The sequence below is a fragment of the Girardinichthys multiradiatus genome, chromosome 20 (assembly GCF_021462225.1).
Source record: "Girardinichthys multiradiatus isolate DD_20200921_A chromosome 20, DD_fGirMul_XY1, whole genome shotgun sequence".
NCBI lineage: Eukaryota > Metazoa > Chordata > Actinopteri > Cyprinodontiformes > Goodeidae > Girardinichthys > Girardinichthys multiradiatus.
This window is the reverse complement of record NC_061812.1, coordinates 26,042,637-26,062,992: the sequence shown is the minus strand read 5'-3', so window position 1 is coordinate 26,062,992 and position 20,356 is coordinate 26,042,637. Positions and strand designations below refer to the sequence as shown.

General features: G+C 38.9%; 2 protein-coding genes across 3 annotated transcripts; both read right to left on the bottom strand.

Annotated features, from left to right (window-relative positions):
• On the bottom strand, positions 1-3,791 carry LOC124856243 (cytokine-inducible SH2-containing protein-like). The gene is made up of 3 exons (XM_047346537.1): positions 3,440-3,791; positions 1,349-1,493; positions 1-864 (listed from the first exon to the last, which is right to left on the bottom strand). Exons 2-3 carry the CDS (start codon positions 1,485-1,487, stop codon positions 365-367), a joined length of 639 nt encoding a protein of 212 aa, XP_047202493.1. The 5' UTR covers positions 1,488-1,493; positions 3,440-3,791; the 3' UTR covers positions 1-364.
• A 3,422-nt stretch (positions 3,792-7,213) lies between these two features.
• Positions 7,214-20,270, bottom strand: LOC124857184 (twinfilin-2-like). 2 transcript variants are annotated; one of them, XM_047348338.1, is made up of 10 exons: positions 17,165-20,270; positions 16,486-16,563; positions 16,217-16,395; positions 15,419-15,514; positions 15,219-15,323; positions 13,773-13,814; positions 13,551-13,676; positions 13,264-13,414; positions 7,962-8,083; positions 7,214-7,873 (listed from the first exon to the last, which is right to left on the bottom strand). In XM_047348338.1, the coding sequence occupies exons 1-10, from the start codon at positions 17,187-17,189 to the stop codon at positions 7,706-7,708; spliced, it is 1,092 nt and encodes a 363-aa protein (XP_047204294.1). In that variant the 5' UTR covers positions 17,190-20,270; the 3' UTR covers positions 7,214-7,705. The 2 variants fall into 2 exon arrangements, with proteins under 2 accessions (XP_047204294.1, XP_047204295.1); XM_047348339.1 differs by lacking the exon at positions 13,773-13,814 and having other exon boundaries at positions 13,551-13,664; positions 15,186-15,323.
• Positions 20,271-20,356: the final 86 nt, after the last annotated feature.

Here is a 20,356-nt window from a genome sequence, read left to right as displayed (position 1 = left end):
AACGCTCTGATAACTTGGTTTATTATTAAAAACTTAGGTCTGCCGCTTTGCAAACCATTTAAAATCCACAGGTTTACTTCTGCAGCTCAGAATTACAAAAAACATTTGGGCATTCACTGCACGGTTCACATTAGCTAGATAAACAAAAAATTCACTTTTAGGCAAAAAGCTGCTGTGCTGGATTGAGACTGAGCTCATTTATGTGAGATAACATTGAGTCTTCTTGCACTTGGACCATTTCTGTCTTCCCTCCCTGCTTGTGCAGGATCTAAAACTGCTCCTTATCCACAGCATGCTTCAGTGGAGAGTAATTCCAACCATGTCCCTGTATTTTTGTCCCCCTGCGTCTACCAGGCTGCGATCTTTATATGAAGAAAGGGTAGTTCTGCAGGAAGTGCAGTAAGCTCTTTGGAAGGGGCAGCTGGTCAGTGCAGTTTGTGTGTTTATTGATGGCAAGGCGGGCCAGGTGCTGCAAAGAAGGAAAACCCTGCATTTTATGTAACGGATGCAGCAGTTTAAGAGGGACTCCAATGTCTTTGGCTGCATGCTGCATCGGGTCCAGCTTAGTTTGGGGAGGGACTGATTCCAGGTCCTGCGCTGTCTGACTTAAGACGGTGTAGTGTTGGACCAAGCTTGGAACGTCTGGGAAAGCTTGTAGGTGAGGCTGGTGAGGGGACATGGAGTCCAACCAGAAGCAGCCCCTGTTGTACTGTATGCGCACACTGGTGGGTCCACAGCGGGTCATCACTGACAGGGCCAGCATGTACTGAGGGTGGCTGCTGTCCCGCACCAAGAATGTTCCTTCAGACTTGGTCTGGAGAACTTCCCGAGCTTGGCTTGCTGAAATCGAACCCCAATACCAACCTGGAGAATGGAATATAGTTTAGAAATAATCTCAGCTAATGTCTTTTATAACATCACTATTTGTGTTAGTATAATGACTAATACTAAATGTTTTTTGGTCAGTTTTACAGAGGCAGCATTAAGAATAAGATCACTCCTCTGCCCCATAAGGGATTTGATATTTGATGCAGGACACCTCTGGTTTAAAGGGGACCTTTGTGGATGCTAGTTGGGTTGTTCAATTTGTACAGATTTTCTTAAATATTCATTTGAGACCCAGCTAAGACCTACTTAGGATGCCCAAGTGATCCTGCCAATATGTGTTTTATTTATTTAACCCATTTGGCTCCAATTTAAGAAGCCTAGTGTCTGCCCTGCCTCATGGTACCGATCCAGCTTGAGCAAACTCCATTTGCGGCCCAAATACACAGGTTTGCTGGGACCCTTATCTTACATGATCTAAATGATGTGAGCTGGTCTCTTGCTAATTCAGGTGCTGGTTTACCTGAGGTCTGCAGATACTGGAAGTTGGTGGTGATGCAGCGGAGATCCTGTGCTTGGTTCCAGGTTGGAGGCAAAGGTTGTGGGTAGCAAGAACTTTGTGGTTCCTCATGATGCAAAATGGTCGCTGCACGGGCAACCATTACTGACTGACAGCGGGTTGGAGCAGGAAATATAAAGGTTACTATCAAGAAACATGTCTGAGTTATTGTTCTGCAGATTTATTTTCAAACATCCAAGCCTTTGCCATCATTTGTGCAAAGAGTCTATGCTGAATCATGCTGGTTTCCCAAAGCTTCTAACCCATCAAATCATACTGTTGAGGATTTGTGATCCCTGGCAATAGTTAGATTTAGTAAGCAGCAGTTTTAAAGAGCCAGTTACAACATCCCTAACAGCTATGACCATATTCTAGTAAATCGGGAGGGGTGGAACCGATGTCAAAATTTTAATAAATTACTCAAAACGAGCTACCCCGTAGTCTGACAAAATCTAAACAATTACAATCTAAACTAAAGTCTGTTTGTAAATGACACAAAAAAACAAGAAAGCACATAATGCCGTTTACCTACACTCATAAAGGGCATGAATGTCCAATTAATTTCTTTCTTTACTAATCATTTATTTGAATGATTCTTTATTCAGGGTAAAGAAATACATTATGCAGTATTTCACTTCTTCAAAACATGGGTTCAAGATACTGAATCTATTCTGGATAAAAACTATACATACAGGCTCAAACATACACAACGTCCCCTATTAATTTTAGGTTAAATGTTCCTCAGGGAGTTGCAGGGAAACCACATGCTTTTTGTAGCCATCAGAGAAGTCCTGCCATAATTCAGGGCTGAATATCTCCCGTCTTTTAACAGAAATAGTAGAGTTCATTTTAATTGACTGGTTTTCATGAAATTGTTTATACGATTAAGGTCTTGGCTATTTCAGAAGTGAAATGTTAGCCAGCATTATTCATTAAAACACTAGTTTTGATTTATGTTTGTGATAATTTCCCAGTTTGAACAGCCAGTTATATCCTCGTTTCAATCACATTTTCAACCATCTGATCCAAACTGTCACCCTTAGATAGAAGAGAATTTGTTGGGATGTTCAACAACAACCCAAAAATCACAGACACTGAGGCCTACCATAAATTGGAAGATGCATGAACCCCAGAGTCACATCCAGAGTGAAAGACATTTAATTGACTGGGAGCTGACTGACAATGAAACAAATCCCTGTTCCAAAACTGACACCATCAAGCTCGACTGAAATATGCAGCCTTCTGTAAAAAAAAAAAAAATGCTTCATGGTCAGCCAAGCCAAATTTAGCTGTTGGGCCGCAATGAGACAAAGTATGCTCAGAGGAGTCAAGATGAACCTTTTAAACCAAATGTCAAACATAGAGGTGGTAGCATCATGCTAAGGGTCTGTTTGCCATCAGTGGTAATGTTGGATTTCACAAAATGGACAGAATAACAAAAACTGAAGATACATTCAAAGGCTTCCACTTGATCTCTAGCTGGTTATAACATGGACACAGTTAGGTGTTCCAGTAGAGCAATGATCAAACCACACATCATAACTGGTTTTAGTGTGGGCTGACATTAATAATCCTCACCTAAACACTAATGGAAATTTGCGGACTATGCTTAAATGTTGGGTCTGTGCCTAGCAAACCAACTGACTTAAATTAACTTTACCATTTTGGTTAAGAAAAGTGGTCAAATATTAAGGAAAATACAACTTACTTACTGTAACTGGCCAGGTGACATGTATTTAAATATTACCATATAAATACTTGAACCTGTATGTAAAATTATGACCTGGTGTTGTTCCAAACTCCCCTCTAGAAAAAACGTATGAAATTGCCAGAAGCTGCAATTAAAGCCCCAAATGTTCATGGCATTCATGCCCATGATGAATTTATGTGAATTTAAATAAAATTTTATTTCCACAGCCGTGTAATGTTTGTTTCTGCAATCAACAGGACAAGAGGGGAAAAAAATGCACGACTATAAGCTAAATAACAGCAACTATAGCACATGCGTTCCACTCAAACGTCCGTACCTTCTGAAGCTGTTTGAAATAAACTTACCTGAAGTTAGAGGGAAAGGAAATTATTTCAACTATTAAAAATCAGAATCCAGTGAACAAACGTTTCAGTGCTCCCAGCAGTCTGAACAGGAAAAGGTCCGCTTTCTGTCCCGTTTTTAAATGAGAGCACAGCTGCAGTGTGGGCTCTGTGAAGAGTGCTCCCGCACAGACAGCAGCTCGGTTCAGCTGGAGGTTCCGGGGAATCCGTTTCCAGGAAAGGTTTAGTGTTTCAGCGCCTGCAGTGACAGAGAGGCTGCAGCCAGCGGATCGCGGCGGTCCGTCAAGCCAGCACACGGACACCACACACTACTTCCTGCACAGATGTCAACATATGACACAGAAACGATCGCCTCATGTCAAAAACACAGGTCTGAGAGGTGCTCTCACTGGAGAGGCTTCAGATGTATGGAATACCAAGAGTGCCACAATGCATTGTATAAATAAGTCATTATTTGTGCATATTGTACTTACAATTAGATGGGAGTTTATTTGATGTAGTTCATTCATTTATCTACTATTATAGTTATTGTATACATAAGGTAACATTTTGCAGTAGGCCTATTTATTTAATTATTTCTTGGATCATGTGCTGCAGTGCACCTTGAAAAAAATTGTTGTCATGGATAAAAGAAAAGAGGCCAGCGTCGGATTTCAAGTCACAGCTGCCGCCATATTGTGAGTGGCAAGTTAGCTTTGCAGGTCAAGATGTGTGAAAGTGTTTTTGTTGTGAGACTACACAATAGACATTTTACTATGAGGCATCAGCAGCCCAAGGCTCTTCTTTAAAAAAACAAAAACTAAAAAAACTAAAGAAACCCCTGTTAAATACAGAATTTCACATATTTCAATGTCTATTTCTTTGTTTAATTCATCTGGAAAAGAAGGTGACACTGATAACAGTCTGAGGAAGGTTTGTCCCACCCCTTACTTTCAGCTGTGTGATGGTTGCAGCGTTTATTGCGTGTACAGCCTGTTAAAGTTAAATGTTCTCATTCTGATTGTACAGCCATGCATTTCATGTGATCAGTCGGAAGAGCCTGTTGTAGGTTCTTTGATGACATTTTAGCATTTTTGGAGACTTTTTTTAAGCATCTCGTGGTCTGCTATGGACTTGCTTGGAGGTCTGAGATGTTGTAGTTTTCTTAGAATGTCCTCCACATGTAGACTACTTTCTGTACAGTTGAATTGCTGATAAAAAATTGTTTTACCTTTTTAAATCTCACTTTATCAGTCAGGAGCACACCAAACTAAAAGTCTGAGGCTTAAACAGGGCAAACCTGGGAATAAATTTGGGGGTAGCCTAATTTATTCCTGACTAGAAACTGCTTTTTAAAAATAGTCTACTCTTTTATGTCTACGGTCTCTGCAGGCCCTAATGCATCTGATTGGTTCAGCTGGAGAACATGCGTTTTCTCGTCAAAATAGTCGAAAATATGAATGCTGCAGCACGCAACCATGGAATAATAAATTAAATAGTAAAACAATTATATGTTTTTATAAATAAAATAAATAGTTTTAGGGAAATCAGAGAGATCATTTATTGATTTATGACTCTTTAAGACCTCCGTAGTGGGGTCCATCATGAGTTCAGATCTGGGCCTATATTAATACAGGAAAATCTTTACTTTCAGCTCTGTAATCTGAATGTTTTATTGAATAATCTGATGCATTTTTATAATGCCATTATAAATATAAGAATATTTTCTTTAATGTTCCTGCAAATAATCAGTAGGTCTTTGCGAAATGTCAACAAAGACAATAAGTCTGACATTTTTTGATAACTTCTGGGTCATGTTTCATACATTGCTGTTTCTCAGGATTTCAAGGAATAAAGGTTCATGCAGATTTAACTGGGACTTAGAGTTTTACATTGCAGTCAGACTGTACTACTTCCTGTAATATTTGTAACTTGATCTGGCTGAAGGGTCATTGCATGCTGTCCTCCAGTTCAGTAAAAACAGAAACACAAACACTGCCAATTTTAATTATGTCATGAGGCTCTTTAAACTAGGATATCGCCGCTTATAGTTGATATTTTGCAGTACAATCAGTTGTGTCTATTTAATGTTTGTTGTTAGTAAAGAAAAAGCTTTGGTGCCTTATGAGATGCCATAATTATTTCACTATCATCTTTCAGTCAGTGATTGTTTCTTACTTAAAACTCCTGCTTGAGGTGTCGCTCCTGTTTTCTCTGAAATTAACTTCTTATCTCGAGTCAGGCCATTTTCTAAGATTCATCTTAACCCAGGCAGTATTTCCCATGTATTGAGATAATGACCACTTGAAAAGCTGCTGCTCAGCCCTAAGCCTTGTTTCCAAGAAGAACTGTTCACATCAGGCTTGTTTCCTGTGAGGCATGAAAGCAGCACAGCACACGACTTCTGGGTAGAGCACCTTCTTGGAAAACACAGGCAACCCCGTGACCCCTGCTGCTCCCTGCATGACTCTGGGATATCACTAACACACATGCATTTAGGAGGAAGTCAGGAACAACACATACAAACACTGGGAATTACAGAAAATATTAGATTTTTATAACAAGCTTCATTTGAGTGTTAATTGGAGGCTGTTGAAGCAGCAGATATTGTATTTTGTCCTAATTTAGTGTAGATCTGCAACCTCACAGTGTTATAAAAGTACTGACAATATGACAGATAATCCACCTTAAAACAGACGTTTCACACCAATTTCATAGTGCTTTTTATTAGCTCAGTCAAATCACACAAAAAATGTGTGATTTAGATCAGTTTTCTGGGGGGTAAAATGAGGCCAAAGCTGGAGCAGAGACGGATCAATTATTTCATCAAAGCAGTGCAAAGTACTGGAAAAAAAAACAGCATGAAAGGTTTCCTTTTCAAACAGAGCGTGGTTGCTTGTACCAAATTTTAATCCAAGAATCCTTGATTATGAACTTTGTGGCTCCTATTTAAAATCTCCTGCTATTTCAAAGACATCATCATGCCATGCCCTCTAAGACTCCCCAGGCCTTTTAATGAAAAACAGGCCCACAGCATCACAGGTATGTTTTTCCACAGATTCATCCTTTGTTTCACATTATTGAGGAGTGTTTGTTGCTGAAAAGTTTACTCTCATTTCATCTTACCAGTAAAAGCCCAGGCAATGTTTAGCAAACTCTACCGATTTACGATTGTGATAGAAAGAGAGAAAAAGCTTTTTCTCAGTAGGGCTCCCAAACCATTGGTTGGCATGTAGATGGCATCTAATGGTTGTCATGGAGACTTGGTGACCCCCAAGATCTCCTGCTGCAGTTCTCGAGCAGTGAGCTTCGGAGATTTAGTTTGATCTTCCTCATCCTCCCCAATGTGCATGGTGGCAAGTTAAACTCAGAACCTCTTTCACTTCCAGTTGCTTTAAGCTTTAAACATTTTCTTAAATTATATCTTTCTGAGAATTTTATTTTTTCTCAATTATTTTATTTATTTCAATGTACATAATTTAATAGGAGATATAAAATAAAATTAGCTTGAACTGGCTAAAATCACAGTGCAATCACATCAGGTGCATGTGATGAAAACAATGTTATATATTTTTATATTTTATTATTGATATTATTACCTCTATAACAACTTCGTGACTTAGAACAGCAACACACTTCTGCCTTGTTTAAATGGAGTAGTCTCCTGTCTTTCCCCTTTTGAAGAGATGCTAAGGAAAACGCACTTCTGTGACACAACATTGTTATACCAAATATGTTTCTCCACTGAATAAATGTTCTTAAATTACTGGTTTGGTTTTTTCACTGAGAGAAGACTACTGAGATAAAAGATTAATTTATTTTAAGATTCCTTACACTTGTTTAACTGGGGTTCCAATAACTGTGGAGTGCCCTGTACATCTTAGCAGGCCTTCAACATAAATTATCACAGAAAAACGCTAAACTAACTTTAACAACAGGTGAAATGGCTGTTATGTTAAGTTTACGCTCAGCAGTAATGTTCAGTTTCAAACGTTTGGTGTGGATCTGTAAAAACTTTGGCTTCATGATGTCCCCATGTGTTCACTGGCTCAATGTTGGACATAAGGAGTTTCAGAAGACAGCGGAAAAGACAGGAAAAAATGTATCTGCATATTGACGCATCACTGTAGTGTCTTATGGGTTTTACTTTAGGAAAGACTTAATTTCACTTTAAAAACTTTGTCTTTGAATAAAATAAATAAGTAGTGGCTAGAAGTGTAGCAGAGAAATAACTGATAATTTCAAAAACTATCTAAAAATTTGCTTGCATATAATCTGTGGATGTAGTGTCTAATTTTCTTCCCCGTTCTCTCCTGTCTCCTTAATGAGGCGTTTGTTGCCCCTCTTCCCTCCAGGTCCACGGGGCTTGGCGAAGGCCTGCTTTAGGGTGTGCTCCATGGGGTGCATCTCCTCATACAGGAAGTCTTCTGTCAGACCATCACCGCTGTCTATCTCCATCTAAACCAGAGGATAGTGACCAACTCATTGGTGGTCATTACTGAATATAAATCTACTGATTATATGGATTTATTGAGATGACCTGTACCTTCTTGGTGACTTCCAGTTGGTAGTCTCTCTCCACCTCATCCAGTAACCTGTTCTTACAGCTAGAGTACAGCATCCGCTCCTTGATACTGCAGGTGTAGCCAGGCATTGAGTATATGAACACTGGAGGAGACATGGAGTTAATCAGATGGTGTTTACATAGTGATATATGCTTGCACATGTTAGGTCGCACTCTTAGGTTGCTGGCATAGACGTTTTAGCTCACTTTAACAACCAATATGACATCCAGCAACTCAGAAGAAGTATTGGTATGAGATATTTACAAGCAAAATCCTAACCTAGTTAGCTATTACGTAGAGCAAATGAACCTGCCAAACGATGAGCAGTTCATGCACACTGATCTTTGCTTTAAGCAGAAGTTCATTTACCTCTGATGTAACTTGGATGTCAGAAAACATCGAACTCAAGCTCACAACGTTCTAGTTGCAAGTCAGAAAAATAGTAGGATTTGCCAACAGGGCTTCTTACTTTTATAGATACAATCTAGCTTTATTTATAAGGCACTTTAAAACACCATACAGGACCAAAAAGACACACATATTTAGACACCAAAATAAATTAACTAAATAGCAAAGATTGTCTCTAAATATGATGCATTCGACTGAGACAAGATGCATGGAGTTATGAGTGTGAAAGATTCAGGATTCCTGTCTAAATGTCACTGTGCATCAGTAACATTGACCTTAGTTGCTTTAATTTCAGTGTTTTGCTGCACTTGAAGTTCCATTTATTTGTCTTGTTTATTCTTGTGTTTAAACAAATGGGTAATGAAAATAAATAAGTTAAGTTTAAGGTAAAATTATTATAAAATTAAAGTGCCAATTATGCTTTACTATCAAATATCAGTGAGACTTTGGTTGAAACAATCAATTGCAAGCATAACATGCCATTTAATTTGCTTGTAACTTGTTTCAAATGTAATAAAACGGAGTTACTCATTACTAGTTGTTCCAGACCTTTGATCTTATCGAGAAAATCAGATTTGGACCTCAAGTGTGAGAATTCCTGGTATGGTGGTAAAAGAAAAACTTGGTGTCTGATAAGGTGGTAGTAGTTACAAAAGTTTGAGAACCCATAATCTAAAGAAATTACACAGAATTTAAAGTGACTCCTAAAGGCACATTTTACCATAATTGTTACAAGAGTCGTCTTTAATGCCTCAAGTTGGAAAGAAGCTTAAAGGTAAATAGAAAATCTATAAATAATACCATAAAAGCAGCTTTCAGATCTTCTTTTTGTTCTGTGATCGACACAAGTTCTTTATGCCTCATGGTCAACTGAAAGGTCCTGACAAGGAACAGGGGGGTTAAAGTCAACTCAGCAATATTACAGCCGGATCCACCTTGGAAGGTAGTCATAAACCTGTAACCACTATGAACTGTGGGGAAAAAATACTGGATTGTGGACCAAGTGTGATGTAGTGATATGATACAAAGCAAGGAAAGCTGCAGAAGCAGGAGAACACAAGATCTTCCAGAGGCCAACTGATCTGAGAAATATGGTCCTCTGCAGAATCTGAAACATATATTAATATGTTGAGAATGGTCCAAAACAACTTGCTTGAATTTAAGGCACTAAATAGCTTTGAAAACGAAACTTTTGCCAACTTCTTAGCAATGAAGGTTGCTATTGGCTGTCCTAAAAGTCTCTGGGAGATGAGGTCATCGTCTAATTTGCATATTTGGTCATGTAATTATGATCTAGGCTGTAGGAGAGAGGAATATCAATGGTGGCATGACAAAAAGTGGCTGAAAAACAATAAATGTGCTTAGAACTACAACACTGTGCCTGAACCCACACAACATAAATTAATCTTGTTAGAATATAAATAAATGCAATCATATTTACATTGTACGTACATCCCACTTTGCAATTCAGCGATCAACCGCTTTGCGCATGTGTGATTCATTTGCAATGAGGACACAGAAAGAGGAGTGCGTTTCCTCTCTGCTTGGACTGCAGGGGGGTTTGCATGATGAGGCTACAGACTGATCACCCGTCAGTGCTTGGAAAGTGGGAGGAGATCACGGCAGTACTCGCTGCTCGCTGAGTACAGTTACTGCAGAATGATTATTTCACATGAAGTCACCAAAGTCACCAAAGTCTCCAATAAAACAGAAAAAAGTCGCTAGATTTGTCACCAGTCGCTTTTTTGAAAATAAACCCTCGCAGTGTCTGAAAACTCATTAAATCAATTGAAAAATACTTTATTCAACCCAAAGGGAAATTTATTGTTGTAGCTCATTTTATTCAGGCTTCTTTAGAGGCATTGTAGATGCTGATGGCTGTGGGCAGGAAGGATCTCCTGTAGCGCTCCGTCTTACAGCACATCTGAAGAAGCCTCTGACTGAAGACACTCTGTTGTTGTAGAACAGTCTCATGAAGAAGATGCTCAGGGTTCTCCATAATGTTCTACATTTTATGAAGAATCCTTCTTTCCACAATGATCTCCAGAGGTTCCAGAGGAGTCCCCAGAACAGAGCCAGCCTTTTTTATCAACTTGTTGAGCTTTTTTAAGTTTGTGGCTCTGATGCTGCTTCCCCAGCAGATGATGGCAGAAGAGATCACACTTTCCACAACAGACTTATAGAAGATATGCAGCATTTTGCTGCAAACACTGAAGGTCCTAAGTTTCCTCAAGAAGTACAGTCTGCTCTGTCCCTTCTTGTAGATGGCTTCACAGTTGCATCTCCTCTCCAGTCTGTTGTCCAGGTGAACACTGAGGTATTTATACTCCTGCACCACCTCCACTTCTTCTCCCATGATGGAAATAGTTTTTGACCTATTCCTGTTTCTGTTAAAATCTAAAATCATCTCCTTTGTTTTAGTCATGTTCAAAATGAGATGATTGTTTCCACACCATGCCACAAAGCGGTCCACCACCTTCCTGTACTCAGCTTCTTGTCCATCTCTGATCCACCACACAACTGCAGAATCATCTGAGTATTTCTGCAGATGACAGGAGTCTGTCTTGTACTGGAAGTCTGAGCTGTACAGAGTGAAAAGGAATGGTGAGAGTACAGTCCCCTGTGGTGCTCCTGTGCTGCTGACTACCTGGTTAGACTCATAACCCTTCAGTCTCAAAAACTGTGGTCTGTTTGTCAGGTAGTCTTTGATCCAGGAGATTGTTGAGGCCTCCACCTGAGTCTTCTGGAGTTTCTGACAAAGCAAATCAGGTTGGATTGTATTAAATGCACTGGAGAAATCAAAGAACGTGATCCTCACAGTGCTACTGACTTTGTCCAGATGACAGTGGGTTTGTTGAAGCAGATGTATGATGGCATCTTCAACTCCAACTCCACAGTGATAAGCAAACTGAAGGAGGTCCTGATGGTTTATGTTTTTGCTTATTCATTTTGGGGTTTTCACCTCAGGAAAACCTCTACACATCTTAGGCATTGTTCAGGTGGATGCAGCCAGTTAAAAGCCCCACCCCTTTAGCCCCACAATCTCAACAGCATTTTTTAAAGCACACAGGACCCAATATCTGGACAGATTAACTTGTATGATGTGAAAGGACAAAGTGGGGATTTGAGGTTTTGTATTTATTGTGGAACAATGATCTGAAAGGAGCTAAAGACTACAAGTATTTTCACACTGTAAAGATGCCTTGCTATGAGAGAGAGAAGAAAGTCAAGCAAAGGTTTGGATGATGCAAGATCTTTACAAGGTCTTCAAATTGTTAATAAGAAAGCTATGGTTTCCCCATTTAGGTGTTAAGAGTGAGAGTTACCTGAGGGTTGTTTGGCATGCACAAAAACTCAATGAGAAGTTTTGGTGGACCATTATGATTGTGGTAGCTCACAGGGATCCTGGGTGGAGCATGTTTTTAGTGGTGGCAGTCTATGGGTTTGGTTTGGATATAGCAGGATTTGTCTCATGCCAAGTTTACAACCTCCTCATGACAGTAGTGATGTGCTAACTTGATGTGATCTTCAAATGTTGCTGCTAAGAACTGTGGGCTAGGGATCATTATGGTAAGGTGTTGTAACACCTGGAATGTGTGTGAGAGGTGCAGGACAATGCCTCATAATTGCAAAGACATATGTGGTGACTATGGAAAGTGTTCGTTATGCCATTCACAGTGAAGGACGTTTTCCAAAGTAACTGCAGTGCAGTGAAGTCAAGGCAGTTTGCATTGAGTATAACAGGGTTTGAAGCAATTGTTCAGAAACTGTAACCAGCTGAGTTTGTTTCTAAAGTCCAGGCTAAGTAAGATTTAATAAACTACCTGAATACATCACTGTTAGACAGCATCAAGGATAACTCTGATTAACTTTTGTAGCTCAGTCAAAATGTACCAAAAACTTCATAAAGCAAACCTCAGCTTCTCTAATTGCTTTTTAAGAGCAAATATTTAGGATCAAAATCCAATTATGGCTAGAAAAAAACATCTTTTGTATCACAGATTCAGTTAAGAAAGCTCATTATAAAGAATGATTCACACTTGGGCTGAGCATGTCAGATATAAAACATCCTAGATCTCAGGCTGAAAAGTTTTTTGGAGCTGCTATATCAGTTTGAGTCTCCTTTGCCGCTGAAAGGTGCAGCAGGAAATGAAAACACCAAAGCCTCCGCACAGCTGAGAGGAATGTCCGAGATGAGTAAAAACACTCAGTGGAAGACATCCTTTCGCATTACGCAGTCATTTCATTCATTGTTGGAGTGTGTAACAGAACTGATTTGTAAAGCTCTGAGTGTGTGGTTGGCACATCATAAGGACAGGAAGCTGTGGGGAAACACTAAGACTGACATTCTCATAAAGGTCATGGTTAACGTGACTCTTAACAGTCCAATCAGTCACAAAAATCTGCGAGGCACTGGAAATTTATCATTTTCACCAAAATGATACATTTGCACACTTTTATATTTTTAACTGTAGCTGGAAAAGATATAGAACATAAAAACAGAGCTCGGCTTAAATGTTACTGGACAAAATAGTAGAAAGAGGTCAATAAATAGTTCAGCCCAGATTATTCAAACTAGATTTGGGTTAAAAATAATTTAATTATACCAACATGTTTCTTCTAACTGGAAGTAATATTAAGGATTTGGAGTGGAGCCAAAAACTTCTTAAACTCGATTGAAAACCTGTGGAGGGAGCTAAAGATTAGGGTGATGGCAAGGAAGCCTTCCAAGCTTCAAGACTTGTAGCTTATCACCAAGGATAAACTGCTAAAAAAAGAACAGTGGAAACATGCAAAAAGAAACTGAAACTTCTGACATAATTTATTTTTATGCATATTTCCATCTCCCATAAGCAGAGCTGACCGCATACTGACCCAGAGCCTCCTGCAGCTGGCCTTGATGGGAATGTTTGAAGACGAAGAAGTGATATCGTGGGGAATCTGTGGGAATCCTGAAGGGAAGCTCATGGATTTCTGTCGGATTGGTGTGAACCAGTTCGATCGTCTCTCTTTCTACATCCAGGCTCTGTAACACAACATATGCAAGCAAATTCTGAGAGACTAAATCATGTACAAGCGTTACTCCATATAACTGAGATAAAAACTACAGTTTGAACAAAGGCTATCCACTGATAACACAGTGGCGCTGTTTTTGGGCTCACCAGCTGTATGTAGTTGATGCGTTTCTGCTTGAGTTGCTGCAGAGCTCGTTTGGCATCTTCTTGTAAAGGAAACGCAAGACCCTGAAGAGTCTGTGCTCTCTTGTCTAAACCAAACTCCATTGTGACCTGGAGAAAAAAGAGCAGACCGATTATGAAATCAGCTCTCATAATGCATCATTTATAAAATGAGTGAATAAGCAAAGATGTGATGTGTTGACAGACCCTCGCTCGAGCTGTTGGAGTTCCAATTATTCTCCGTTCATCCTGCAGCCAAAAAGCAATTATTTTCTTAAATTTTTATTAACTGAAATGCAAACACTTTTGTAATTCTTGTATAAAAAAGATCAACCTACCCAGACAACAACAAAAAAAAAAAAAACTACATCAAGCACAAACAATAAAGACACGCGTTGTACATGCAGCCCCCTAAAGGCATTCATAACCCTTTAGCTTTTTTCCACCACAAATTTTTATGCATTTTGTTGGAATTTTATGTGAAAGATCAGCACAAAGTAGTTAGATATTATGAAGTGGAAGGGAGGATGCATGATTTTCAATCTATTTAACAATTCATTAAAAAAGAAAAGAAAAGTGCAGAATGCTTTTGTATTTAGCTCCTCAAGGCTAATACTTACAGCTGCAAGTCTTTTGGGCCATGTTTCTACCTTCTTGGCAGATCTAAAGACAGATTTTTGTCTCATTCTTTTTTGCAAAATACTTCAAGCTCAGTCAATTTTAGTAGAGGGCTTCTGAGAGTCTTGCCATAGATTCTCAATTGAATTTAGACCTGGTCTTTGACTGGGCCTTTCTAACAGACGAATATGATTTGATCTCTAGTTCCATCTTTCATCCCATTATTTCTAACCAGCTTCTCTGTCCTTGCTAAACGAAAGCCTCCCCAGAGCATGATGCAACCACCACGTTTATTGTTGGGAATGCTGTGTTTAGGGTTTTCTTCTCACCACACTTCCATAAATAGAAAATTGGGGATGAGAATGAGTAATAGATGAACAGATTCTCTCACCTGAACTCTGAAACTCTGCAGGTCCTCCAGAGTTATCATGCTTCTCTAATTCTCTGATTAATGATTATCTGTTTTTCTGATTAATGCTTTCTTTTTCTGGACTGTCTGGTTTAGCTGGACAACCATGTGTTGGTAGATCTGCAGTTGTCCCATACTCTTTCGTATAATGGACTATAATGAGATGTTCACAGCTTAGGAGTTTTTTATAACCTAACCCTGCTTTTGACTCCTCCTAAACTTTTTCTGATGTTGTTGCTTGGTTTTCATTATGCTATTTGCTCACTAATGTTCTCTAACACATCTTGGGGGCCTCACAGAACTGAGGTGTATTTAAACTGACCTTTGAAGACAATTGTTTGCATTAGGTTTTATTTAGGGATATCAGATTGAAAGGGGATGGATACAATTTAATACATAATTTTTCTGATTTTTAATAGTAAAGTATTTCTAAAAACATGTATTGCTTTCCTTCTACATCACAATTCTTTACTACTTTGCGTTGGTCTGCCCAATGAAATATCAATGGAAAAAACCAATGGAAAAACATTCAATAACCAACTTTTATTGAAAAGGTTCCAAGGCATGTGGGTACTTTTGCAAGGCCCTGTAACACCTTCTGACAGTGCATATGATTTCACGAGCACCTCTGTTACTTTAATTCGTTGTAGCTCCTGCTCGGCTGCTGTAAGAGGAGCTGGAGAGGAGCAGGAGGATCTGTGGCGCATGTATCCGTGAAAGCACAAATCATCCTGCAGAAAGAAAGACAACAAAAGGCTGCTGATTAATACCCATCAGGAGACGACCGGTTGAGCTATCAGGATGCATTGGAGGGGCTTCTACACACCTCGACTGTGCCAAACATTTCGTCTTTGATGTGACCTCCTCCAAACTCTTTCTTCAGCGTGGCACGGGTCGCAGCGTACATCATCTTCTGCCTCACCTTCACAGAAGGACAGTGACAGCGGCTGTAACCATCAGGGTCTAATTTATTCATTTTACAATAAAATTACAATCCAAATGAAAAAAGTAGCAAAAGCCGTCGGTTTAACACTGCTGCTTGGACACAATTAGCAAAAAGATTATTATAGGTTGGAGATTATTTCTTTTTTGGGTCCCTTTAACTCCCCATAAGGAAAGAAAATGTGGAAAATAATGGAAAGAAAATGTCAAGAAATATGAGTTCAGTTTGATTTTTAAGAATATTGTTCTTTGACAAATATTTTATTTCTTTGTATATATATGTTTATTCAAAACTAATTAAACTGAAATGAAGGTTGTTGTAATTTTAGCATGTAAAAAGTGACTACCAATTAACTACCAATTGCTCCTTTATATTTTGCTTCCAAAGAGCCAGACCTTTTGCAATCATTGAACTTTTTCCAGTTTTACTTTTGTAACATTTATCCTAAAATGGCCAGGCACTGAACTCACAATTTGTGAATAAGCAGCAAAAATCCAAAGAGTAGAACCACATTAAAAGACTACAAGAACATGTGGCTCCTAAGCAAAACATAAAGAAGTAAGTACATTTAAAACAAATAACATTTTTTTTTTGTGCAACATGGCTTATTTTCTCTCAGCCTCTCTGTTGTTTATGGCTCTGCCAAAAAAATATAAAACCAAGGCTAATTTCCAGACATACTGGTGACTGGTCAGGTGACCAAGCGATGAATATCCACTCGTATCCCTGTGCATTCTGGGAATCCAGACGGTAAAGGATGTAGCAGGGCTCCTGAGGCGTGAGAAGAGGAAGCAGAAACTGATCGTAGTCCTTGTCCCAGCTCTGCACCGGCTCTCTGTACGAATCTAACACCAACTCTTCTGCAGAAGATAAGAATAAAATCTGGAAAAATGCACACCTAACTTCAATAAGAGGCTTACTGGAATGGAAGAAATGGAAGAAATGTTTACCATTGCTGATTATGATCTTCATTATTCTAATGGAACCTCTTCTCGCTCGAGCCAGGAACTGTTTAAGCTCCGGTGTAGCTGCAGTAATTAGACATAATGCAAAACAAACAAACAGATGATAGGCAGATGAAAGCAACTGAGACAGAGTTTGGTAAGTAAGAAGCTGTGACTCAATTTGATCCACAGCCAAGTATTCACACACTTAAACGGACTCACACACCGACCAACCACTGACAGTTTCTGGACAACAACAAATTCAAATTCTGAAATTAAAATATATTTCAATACAGAAAATCTTTATTTAGTGTAGTGCTTTTCTCACTGTGGTTACTGAACCCTCCGATCTCATAAATGATGTAAGATCCGGTTGAGAAAGAGGAAAACTTCCATCAACCAGGCCCCCTAATGCTCCAGTTAGTAAACTCCATTAAACACATACATGCACACTGCTGATGAATGAACAAAAAAAGGTTGAGTTCATCATCAAAACTGCAGACATTTTAAATATTTGCACGACTTTGTCACTTCATTTGAATTCAACCTGAAAAAGTTTTTCACATTTTTACCAAACATTTGCAGACTTGTTGCTCAGAAGTGTTGCAAATGACCCAAAAAAAAAAACCAATCATCTTATTTAAATTTAGATTTACTGCAAGCTTTAATTTGAAGACCGACTTACCAATAATTCCAGTTTGGTGTGACATCTTTTGGCAGTCAGTGTTAACAGTCTCCTGTTCCTCTCATGCAACAGAAACCCTGTCCAGGTCTTCAGTGTCCTCTCTCTGCAGGTGAGCGGCCTCTCCTCCGATGGCAGACAGACGCAGCCACACGTACAAGTGACATAAACGCCTGGAGGATGACTCGGGAGCTCCTTAACACCTGAAACACAATCTGCGGAAGTGTGGCCAATGAGTAATAACGTGCCTGTCAGTGGATATGCCTCCCCAATGAGTGATCTAAAACGCTTTGCGTATTGATGGCAGCGGCGTTAATAGTCTCGGTGGGAGAGTCTTAAATGGGTCACTCCCTGTCCTGTCTTGAATTGGTGTGGAGATCCAGAGATGTTCACAGCAGAAGTCAAAACTTTGTTTCCAGAAGCAGCTTCTGTGTTGCGTGTAATGACATTTTAGCACTCCTTCACAAAGAATGGACAATCAGGCAGACGCAACAGCATGATCTCAAATTCCAGGCACCTGGTCACAGAAATGCGACACCAGGCAAGAATCCGATCGCTACATTTGAACATAGTTCCCCCTTCCCATGTACCTGTAGTCAGTACATCTTGTGCCTATGACCAGTGAATGAAGAAGAGTAGGACAGATACAGGTACATGGAACCTTAAAAAAAAACTCACAGTGTAGCATTTTATCAGACAGTTCCTTACAAAAGTATTTACATTTGACATTTTGTCACAACCTTGAACTTCAGTGGGAAATTATACATGATTTTAAAAATGTTTCACAAATAAACCCATAAATAAAATCCAGTGGAATATGTCAAGCTATAAACATCTGACCTCATCTAGCCAGTTGAAAATGAAAACAGTCCAGCACGTCTGCAGAGGCTCAGATGCAACTCTGGAAGAGGTGCAGAGATCCAAAGCTTAAGTGAAATAATCTGTTAACAGGACAACTATTAGTTGTGCACTTCTAATAAAAAAATATGTAATAGTTGCAGATATGTGGAAGAAGGTGCCGTGGCCAGATGAGACCAAAATGTTACTTTTTGGCCTATATGCAAAATGCTTTGTGTGGCAGAAAAACAACAACCTGAGCAAACAATGTTGACCTTAAAAACAAGGAAGCCGGTAAGAGTTGATGGGAAAATGAATGAACACACAGGGCAACACTGGGAGAAAACCTATTAGAGACTGCAAATAAATCGAGACCGGGGCAGAGGTTAACCTTCCGGCGGGACAACGACCCTAAACGTACAACCAGATTTACACGGAAGTGATTCAGATCAAAGCATATTTGTGTGATAGTATGGCTTAGACATAAATCCAATAAAGAACCTTTGGCAAGAGTTGTTTTGAGTAGAAAACTTGCAGCTGTAACGTCATATGGACACCAAAAAACTAAGATTTTTATTTGAGAACCAAGAATGTCATTATTTCTTTACAACTATGTACCACGTTGTCTTGGTCTTTTACATAAAATTCTCCTAAAATACATTGACGTATGTGGTTGTAATGTATGAAAAGGTGAAAACGCTGAAGGAGAAACAATACATTTGCAAGGCACTGTATAACATGAAACACAACACCATCACTATTGTAAGAGGAGCTCCAAAAGATTATAAAATATCTGTATAAATGTCTCCATCACCATCACCTAACACAAAAATTATAAAAGCATGCTAGAGGAAAGTAGTAAAAGTTTAAAGAACGTTTCATTAAACTGGTAAACAGTTAAGCTGTCGCAACTGATTTCTTTTATTCATCCTTCCACACGTGGTTTGATCAAACATACACATACACATGGGTGTCGGTGAGAGAAAGATAAGCGTGCGCCTGTGAGGTTACCTGTGATGGGATCATCCATTATTCAGTCTGTGGTGAGTACATTACCCAAGCATGTATACATTATTCAGCATGGCTCCCACCCCTCTCCTCTACCTCAGGAAAACACAGTTATAGATGAATAAGCGCATAGACACATAGACAACTCATTATCTGTGATTCTCAGGGTTCCTTCACAGTTTTCAGGTCAAAGTTATATTCTCTATAACGCCACTCTATTTTATCAAGTTTGCAATCCTTTTCTAATGAAAATACAAATGTTCACCCTGACGATATGGGAGACATAATTATGAAATGTGCAAAAATCACATTTATACTGAGCGTTTCCTCCAATTTATTTCCTCTGAAGTTTATATGTTTATAGCTAATGTTGGTACATTGTGAGGGTTGGAAACCGAAGTCAGATTCCTTGTTTGTGCCAATAGAGCAGATTTTGAGCTTATAACCATCTAAACAAACTACCGTAGTCTACATTGAGCTACACCAGGGGCGTTCAAAGTGCGTCCCGGGGCCCATTTACGGCCCTTTATTTTATGTTGCCCCCGACTAGATTTTAAAACTGTTGGCCTGCCTGCACAAGTGGCTGATGCTGATGGCTGCTTTAAAAAACATTTATGGCAAGATTTTTACCGACAAATTAAAATCCTCTTAAAATAGAAAACTTTAGACACAACACTCAAGTTTTATTAGTAAATAAGGCCTCAAACATCAGCGACGTTTTCACAGAGGCAGACTTAGGCACATATATCCATTAAATTTGGCTAAATACAGCAAATGTTTTTGAAGAAAGACTGACCCATATGTTGTTCGTGTTGCTCAGCCACAAGATTGAATTCCTAAACAAAAGTAGAAAACAATCCTCCCAAAATAATTTAGGAAATCTTTTATTTAATAAAGGCATTTGAGAAAAAAAAAAACTTTTTATTTATTTAGGCATGTTTAGTTTATTCTAGGTAAACTAAACATGAATTATAAAAATAAATCATGACATGATAAACTTACTTCTGCATTTTTTATAAAAAAAAAACAAAAATCAGTTTTTGGCCCTCGAGTACTTTTGACCTGACAGGTTTGGACACCTCTGAGCTGCACTATAAAAGTCAAGTAAAATGTTATACCGACAAGGCTTATGTATTGTACTAAATATGAATGTATACAACTGGAAAACCTAATTAAATCCTCAAGCTTTGTGATTAAGTATCATATATTATTAAGCTATAAAATGTTAATTTTAAATGTAAGAATTACCCCACAAAAATACTCCGAAGCAGCGTGCAAACTTTGCATCTTAGTGCTTTTCATTGATGTTTGTCTGTGCTTTTTGTTAATTTTGTTGATGTTTTTGAGTTT